The 8376-nt window shown below is 38.8% G+C and overlaps 1 protein-coding gene across 10 annotated transcripts; it reads left to right on the plus strand.

The window, feature by feature from the left end:
* On the plus strand, positions 1-4768 carry LOC103972745 (NAC domain-containing protein 75). 10 transcript variants are annotated; one of them, XM_065088347.1, is made up of 9 exons: positions 38-152; positions 216-291; positions 465-514; positions 1001-1200; positions 1274-1451; positions 1822-2384; positions 2745-2993; positions 3207-3308; positions 4099-4768. In XM_065088347.1, exons 4-9 carry the CDS (start codon positions 1069-1071, stop codon positions 4177-4179), a joined length of 1305 nt encoding a protein of 434 aa, XP_064944419.1. In that variant the 5' UTR covers positions 38-152; positions 216-291; positions 465-514; positions 1001-1068; the 3' UTR covers positions 4180-4768. The 10 variants fall into 10 exon arrangements, with proteins under 10 accessions (XP_064944416.1, XP_064944422.1, XP_064944425.1 ...); XM_065088346.1 differs by lacking the exon at positions 216-291 and having other exon boundaries at positions 15-152; XM_065088352.1 differs by lacking the exon at positions 216-291 and having other exon boundaries at positions 18-152; positions 1001-1191.
* Positions 4769-8376: the final 3608 nt, after the last annotated feature.

Consider the following 8376-nt stretch of genomic DNA (forward strand, 5'->3'; position numbering starts at 1 on the left):
ATGGGGGTCCATCAAGTGTCCTGCTGCTCGGTTGCCTTGGGTTTGAAGCAACGTATAGATTCACCTCCTCATCTCTCTTCTCTCTGCAAAGTGCAAGACCTTCTTCCTTCATGCCGGAAAGGATCAACATATTAGAACATCCCAAGATCCATGTGAGCTCCCTCACTCTCTCTTTCTCTCCCTCTCTCTTTTGATCCCTATGATTCCATTATCAGGGAAAGGAAAATACATATCCTGATTCATCATTTCATGCGAGGAACACAAAGATGCAGCTGCTGCAAGCTGTATTCAGTAAGATAATTATATTTTGTTGGGAGATATTCTGCCATCAGTTCTTGCTTGGACTTTTCTTAGGGAGACAGATCAGAATTGTCCTGTCCTTTATGCGACTAAATTCCATGCACTGTGTTTATTGCTTTTAATTTGTTTAGTAGTATTCATTTTGGGTTCTTCGGAATGTGCAGTAACAGCTGTGAAGGTTCTTCCCTGCTTTTGCTTTGGCAGCTCAACCACTGTAATCCAAACCCTCTCTCTCTCTCTCTCTCTCTACCGACGTAAGAGTCAGCTTGTTTTAGGTGTAGGTTTAAAGGTGTTTTTGAGCATGGGAGTGTGTTTTGGGAACCCTTTCCTTTTACTCATGGGTTTCAGTTAAAGTAGGAGGTGGTGCTGTATGTTGTCTTCTAAAGAAGGTTTTATACAGATCAGGAAGACACTCTCGATTTCTCCTTTTCCCAACTCCTCCCGTTTCTTATTTAACATCATCTTCTTTCTTTCTCCTCCTTTCCCTTCCCGAATTGGATTTCAAAGGCTTTTATTCTCTCATGAATTATCTTCTTTCTTTGTGAGTTTTGCCTGCTTTCTCTTCTTTGCATCTACTGATTCTTCCTGTTGTTCTTCCTATTCCCAATTAGTCGAATCGTTGTTGCCATATACGTACCAGTTTGCACAGGAATAAGCATGATGTGCTTGACATGCTTGGCCTTCCAATGACCATGTACAGGCGGTCAATTCCATGTGAGGGTCTCCGCGGACACTTGAAGCTAAAATCTTGATGCCCATGAAGCAGCCATGAATACAAGTCCTATAGGTTCAGTCAGCAGTTCCAGTCTCATCGACGCCAAGCTCGAAGAACAACGTGTGGGTGTCTCCGAACAGTGCCCTAGGTGTGGCCACAAGCTCCATCGCAAACCGGTATCGACTGTGCGTTGATACTTTCTGTTCTGAATAGCAGCAACGATTGCTTCTTCCTTGGCCTATCGACGATCGCATGCAGGACTGGGTAGGGATGCCGGCAGGCGTGAAGTTTGATCCGACGGATCAAGAATTGATAGAGCACCTGGAAGCCAAGGTGAAGGCACAAGATCTGAGATCCCACCCTCTGATAGATGAGTTCATACCGACGATCGAGGGAGAAGATGGCATCTGCTACACCCATCCTGAGAAGCTCCCAGGTTAGAGAGGTTACACCCGGCCGGAACCCTATTCTGTCTCACATCTAGTATTATTTTATGCGGTTCTCACTTGTAAGAACCGCAAAAGAAAGATTGATGTGGTATATGTTCCATTACTGTTACCATATCTCTTCCCCCATGTGTTTGGGCATCCACAAGAAGAAGAAAAAGGAAACCTTTTCTAAATTCGGGTCCTTAATTCTCTCTCGGAACTTAATGCTTCTCTTTCATGATGCTATAAAGTTCGTAAGTTTGACCAACAAATCATGAGTTGGTTGGTTGAGGTTGATCTGACAAGAAGATCTACCTCGGATTCTCAGCCTCCCGTGGTCAGACCTAACTTCACTGGCCTGTTTGGATTTGGCTTCAGGTGTGAGAAGGGATGGCCTGAGCAAGCACTTCTTCCACAGGCCATCCAAGGCCTACACCACGGGCACAAGGAAGAGGAGGAAGATCCAGTCTGAGTGTGACCTACACAGAGGCGAAACCAGGTGGCACAAGACAGGGAAGACAAGGCCTGTGATGGTCAACGGGAAGCAGAAGGGGTGCAAGAAGATACTCGTCCTGTACACCAACTTCGGAAAGCACAGGAAGCCTGAGAAGACCAACTGGGTCATGCACCAGTACCATCTGGGGGAGTTCGAGGATGAGAAGGAAGGTGAGCTTGTGGTGTCCAAGATATTCTACCAGACCCAGCCAAGGCACTGCAACTGGTCATCGGATAGGAGCCCAGCAGCAGCAGCAGCCGCCATGGAGGGGATGGACCAAAGAAGGGACGGTAGGAGCGGAAGCTCTTGTTCCAAAGCTGCTAGCAAGAGAGACGAGCATTCTTCCGGGGGTGGTGGAATCTCCGGGTACAGTAGCATGGAGATGCACCATCACTTGAAGCCCGATAACTTTAGCTTTGCTCCATTTAGGGAAAGTTACAGTGAGGTAATTTCTCGAAACAAATTCTGCTAACTCATCACGTTCAGCAATTTGTGCCTCTAAGTGAATTCTGCATGCACATGAATGTTGCGTGTGTATGAATGCATGTTCAGATTAGATTCTTTCTGCATTCAAGTAGAAATGGCATAGAAAGGCTAGGAGTAGCCAAAGAAAGCGTAAAGACCAAGGAAGGGCCATCTTAGCTATGCATATAATTATATTGGCACAATTGATGGTAGCTTCAATTGGTGCAACTTTCCCTACCCAGAAAAGAGAGAGAGAGAGAGAGAGAGAGAGAGAGAGAGAAAGTGGGTTTAGGAAAGAAGGAAAGGGTTTGAGTTGGAGTTTGTTTTGAGTGTTCAACAGGTGGTGGCCGTGGGTGAGGAACCGAAGCAAAGAGGCGAGCATGCAGAACACGAGCACCTCGTTCGACCACCACATCGTCATGTGGCGCAGCAGCAGCAGCAGCAGATGGCGCCAACCGCAGCTTTCTGCGTCGGTAGGCCTATCAATCCCATCTCGACCATCATGTCCACTTCACTCCAGCAGACCTCGATTGTTCTTGACGACCCATATCAAGTCTCAAGAATGCTTCTCCAAGCCGATAAGTTTCAGGTATGACAATCCAATTTGGATTTATTAGTTGGATAATCAAACCTTCTTTTTACTCAAAAGGAATGCTTTTCCTAAATCTCGAATATTTCCCTTTTGCAAATATATTTGGGTGAAAGAAAAGAAGGTTTTGGGCATTAGGTTTTACTCAGATTATTTCTTTTCCTTGAGAAGAAATAAAGACAGCTTATTGTGTTGGAATTCAACTGTGGACAGCAGCAGCAAGAACAACCTCGACTGCAGCAGAAGCTGGACCATGGATCAACCTCTGGCTTGGAAGAACTGGTCATGAGTTGCACCTCAGCTGGAACTAAAGGAGTAAGTGAAATTATCAATGCAGCAGCTCATATCGAAATCGAGTTCAGTTCAGCTCACTACAGGATGGTAGAAAAACTTGAATCAACAGTATTTAAGATGGAGATCAGATTTAAATGCCAAATGCAAACTGAAAAGGGTAAAATAAGTCAGGAAATCATAATAGATGTGAGACAAAGAAGCAGTTCACATTAGTTACTCCTATCATTTAGTGATCCTCTCTTGTGTCTTTATCATGCTACAAGAAAAATAGAATCTAAGAACTTGGAAGAAGAGCAAGCAGGAGATCCTCTTATTCAATGTTCAAGACAGGAACAGATTTAATATCATGAAAGAGAAAAAGACAATCTTTGTTTTGTCGGCTGTCTTTCTTTCATGCTGGACCATTGTTGGTCTTAAAGGAAATTATTCTTTTGCATTTAATTTGGAAAGAGAAAGGCATAGGAAGATAGAGACTCTTTTCTACTTTATCATGTCTACAGATTAAATCATATAAAAAATAAATCACATGAAACAGAACTAGATTTTTGGTTTGGGATTATGATAATGTTTTCAATCAATGAATACCATGGAAAACCACAGCATTGAATTTTATCTTCCACTCTCATTGTGTAGAGGTAAATATCTAATCGAATTAATTCATAATATTCACAACCAAGATTGGTTATGTAAATCAAATAATTAATAGTTGTCTGTAACTGTTCATCATTTTTGGTCCTTTTATTAACTCTTGATCCAAAATTTGTGTCTTTTTAATCTTTGCTCTCTCTCTCTCTGTCTGTCTGTCTGGCAGGAAGCATCAAAGCCACATTCCCAAGAGACAGAATGGCATTACACCTACTGGTCACCTGACAATGCAGATCACCATGGATGATGACAGAAAAAGAGGAAAGCCATGATGCATCACAAATATTGGTGAAGTTCTTACTTATATCACGGAGCAGAAGCAGGTTGGGATGAAAGAGAAAGAAGATAGTGTTCCTCATCACCCTGCAGGTTTGGATATGGAGCTGATGTCCCAGTAACTGTAGACTAACTGTACCAGAAGCTAGTTTGGGCAGAACCAAATTGCCAACAAGTGTTCCACAAAAGGAAAGAGAAAAAGAGAAACAGAAGAGAGGGCAAGAAAAAGGGAAAAAAATAATAATAAAGCTACTGCTGCTTGCTGACAGTAGAAGTAAGGGTTAGGAAAGGACACAAGTAGTTCAACCATGAACAGAAGAAACATTCTCATCATGCCCAGTATCATTTTACCTAATGTTTGATTGTTTTAATTGTAAGTATTGCTGGTATCTTCTTTTCATGCTTTGTTGTTCATGTGTATTTTCCCTTGCATGTCCAAAAGGAATTAGAAGGGAGAAAACAACAAGAAGGTTTCCTTAAAGAAGTGCTTATTCTTATACTACTTGTTTGTCTTCTGGTCTTTTAAAATCAAGAGATGTTTCTGTTTTCTTTGATCCAAACAGTGAAGTACTACTGAGTCATTTAATTGCTTAAGAAATTTACTTATAGAATGATATACAAAGTTTCCTTTCTTTGAGAAAGATAAATAGGGTTAACTTGACTATACATTTGCAAAATTATCTCTTTGCTAATCTATCTATGCTTCGGGTTCTTTAAATCATGCCGACAATTAGTGTCATCAAAAGAGTGGGCAATAATTCATGATACTTTCTGATCTATGTTGATGAGATTACTTTTTCTCCACTAGTAATGCAATGTATCTTGCAATGGCGACGATAGATGAGTCACTGACATTTGGATAGCATTGAAAATGAGTCACAAGATGCTACTTTGCAGCTGTTCATAGGCCACTTCTCAACACTGCTTTCAGGAGTTTCCAGCAAGATTTACTTCAATGCACACATGTAATGTGATTAGCAAGAATATGGTAGAAATAAGGTAACCCTAATCCGCGTTTCTTTTATGCGTCGATGAGGTGGATGTGTGTGGGATTTGCTCGGAAAAGAAGCTCCTCCTTCACCTTCATTGACTGCTTTAAGTAGCCGAATCCTATTCCGTTTACTCTCCAATATGCCGAGTTTAGCAGCAGGTACTGCTGCCCACCTTTAGTTGCTGGGGCTTTATAACTCTGAAAGAGAGAGAGAGAGAGAGAGAGAGAGAGAGAGAGAGGAACGTGCATGGTGCATGGTCTCTTTCCAAGAAATATTAATGTGTGCTTTGGACGTGCATGAAGGGGACCTCATCGAACCTTCGTAGTAGTTTCTCAGCACTAGGAGTAAACAGCTTGATGACAGGAATGCACTTTTGTTGCTCCATCTCCTTGGACATGCAATTCTCTTTCCCCAGATATATATATAAAGATTACATTGCCTGTTTATCTTAGTAATTTCATTGTATATATTCATATCCATGAATCTGCATTCAGAATTTATGGAATGAAATCTTCTCCTTTTTCTCGAGCATCAGCTCATCAAAACTAAGCCATTACAATCATTTAGAGAATCCTGGTGCCAAGACAACGGATGCCTTTATACATACAGTCTTGAGCAAGTGCGTATATGGAAGTGTAGTGTCCCTTTCGACGGGAGATAGAAAGAAGGTCGGTCATGTCCTCCTCTTCACTCCCCTCCTAAAGCCAATGCTCATCTCTCTTTCTCTTTGCGGAACATGTTGGATGCTCTTCAAAGGGCATCCATGGGGGTTATCCATGCATGCCAGGGCTCTCCAGATTCCGTCCCGAAAGAAATTGCAGGAAGATTTGTGTAGTGGGAAGCAGAATAATCGAACATGGCCTCTCCCTTTGTGGATGCTTCAGACGAGAACTGCTTTTGAGGATGGTGTGTTCTCTTCCTTTGATGCCTGCCTCTACATACGTACGCTTTTAGGATTAGGCATAAAGACATGATAGTGCTAATGATGGGCACCTTCTTTGTTTGTCACCGAGGAATCTGTAGGCATTAGAAATAGCGGGCAAGAAACGAAAGATGAAGAGGCGTGCGTGCTGGGTTTCTTCTCCTCGCCATGGAAACTTGTCATGCTTGTTCTAACTAAGATAGCTTCACGAGTGCTGTTGGGTGAGCTGATGAGCTTCCATCTTGGAAGTGCACCAGATCAAATGATCAAGGAGAGCCACAGCATCCATGTTTGGATCCTATCGTTGCACAATGCATGGGCCCCATTACGTTGTGTGTGGGCCAGGCCTAACCAATTTGGTTGGCCCAATAAATAATGGGCCTGAATACAAAGCTTCTAAAATTGCTTAGAAGATGGATATATATATATATATATATATATATATATATATATATATATATATATATATATATATATATATATATATAGACACACACAATGCATAAAATATTCGTCTTTTAAAGGTCAAAACATATAACATTAAGCATGCTAAGGAGTCGATGATGATGGTCTCATGTGAGCATACGCACACTTCATGCGACGCCCACCCTTTGCTCTTAAGTACACCTACAACTTAGATTGCTGTTCTATGTGTTTATGTAGGCACACGATTGGGCGTGAGTCTGACGACATGATAATATTAAATTTGGCACGTGATGCGCGTGCACGAGTGCTTTTCGCCGTTGAGAAAGCTTTCATTACTGTTCTTTCTGATGATGAGTCTTTCATCAGTTTCCTAAAGATAGTGATGATGAAAATATGTATAATTAATTGATATTTTCTATTAAAGGTCTTTACAAGCTAAATTGATTGATATTTTCTATTATTTTTATAATTAAATTTAAAATATTTTATTAAAAAATTAATAATAAAATTTTATTGTATGTCGCTTTATATTTGATTTTTACTAAAGGAACTATTGTTGGACTTGAACTAAAAAAAAAAACCCTCATTAGGTTTGATTCAACTAAATTGTAACTATTAATTTGATTTAATTGAGCTCTATATTATTTCTTAATTTTAAAAAAAATATTTACCTCCTCTATTAATCCTCATCTTTATAATTTATCTAGAAAAGTTATTACGCTCGAGTTATGATCATTTATATAATACATTAAAAATATATATTATTTTATATAATGTTATCATAAATTTATTATAAAACGAAAAAATTTGATTTATCTAATAATATATACTAATTTTTATATCAAATTATCCAAAAAAAATAGTTACACTCATTCATAAAACATATTTAAAACTATATAAGTTTCTATATAAAAATTATCATAAATTATTTAAAAAAAACTTTACACTCATTGACAGAACATGTTAAAAAATATCCTAAGATTATTATAAAAATAATCATAAAATTCTATATTTTCTATTTCCTACATTGACTTAGTTATACTCGTAATTAAAATAATGTTAAAAGTTGATAATCTAACCTATTTTAAAATTAAAAATTTTATTTTTAGATATTTTTAGCATAAGTAATTATCAAAACTTAGATAATTCTACTAGAGTACGATTCTAACAAAAAAATTATAATAATTTTTATTTTATGATAAATTTATAAGGTGCTTGTTAATAAATAAATAAATAAAATAGTAAAATTTCTCACCCATTATATAATGTTTGTAAGAACGTAGGATTATACAATAAAACAAAAAGGAAATAATCATTATAAAAAGAAAGTTTGATGTTAATGGATCGAGAGAGAGAGAGAGAGAGAGAGAGAGAGAGCATTGATACAGACGATCATTTAAATATAATAATACACAATTAGGTCAATACAGTGTAGTGTGTGACATTTCTGTGCCGAAATTTAGCTCGAATCCGAAAAGGATAAGAATCATTTCTGTGCCCATTCGTTTGTTTTGTCCAAAGCATTCCTCGTTGTTGACTTGCAGGCCACAAAATAGCATTTCGTTCCCTTTTTAAGTTTGGTTTATGTTATAGTAAATGTCATAGTAAATGACATCTACTAATAGACTAAGTAATAATATATAGTAGTTTGTGTGACTAGTTTGATCATCGATTAGTCCAACTCACCTAACTTGAATACTAATTTGGGCATCGAAGGGATATTATCAAGATTGCCTCTCGACTTAGTTTTGTAGGAATTTGACGTGAATTTTTCCAAAGACCAACTGAAGAAGAACCATGATGGACCTAAGTTAGCTTCCGGCTTGGA

This window comes from Musa acuminata, chromosome BXJ1-10 (assembly GCF_036884655.1).
Source record: "Musa acuminata AAA Group cultivar baxijiao chromosome BXJ1-10, Cavendish_Baxijiao_AAA, whole genome shotgun sequence".
Lineage (NCBI taxonomy): Eukaryota > Viridiplantae > Streptophyta > Magnoliopsida > Zingiberales > Musaceae > Musa > Musa acuminata.

Bases quoted from the DNA above. Each gene is read 5' to 3' on its own strand.
- LOC103972745 (XM_065088344.1), top strand. From the start codon at position 1,069: ATGAATACAAGTCCTATAGGTTCAGTCAGCAGTTCCAGTCTCATCGAC. The intron at 2,385-2,744 runs GTAATTTCTCGA...AGTGTTCAACAG, and splicing joins TTAGGGAAAGTTACAGTGAG to GTGGTGGCCGTGGGTGAGGA. The intron at 3,309-4,098 runs GTAAGTGAAATT...TCTGTCTGGCAG, and splicing joins CCTCAGCTGGAACTAAAGGA to GAAGCATCAAAGCCACATTC.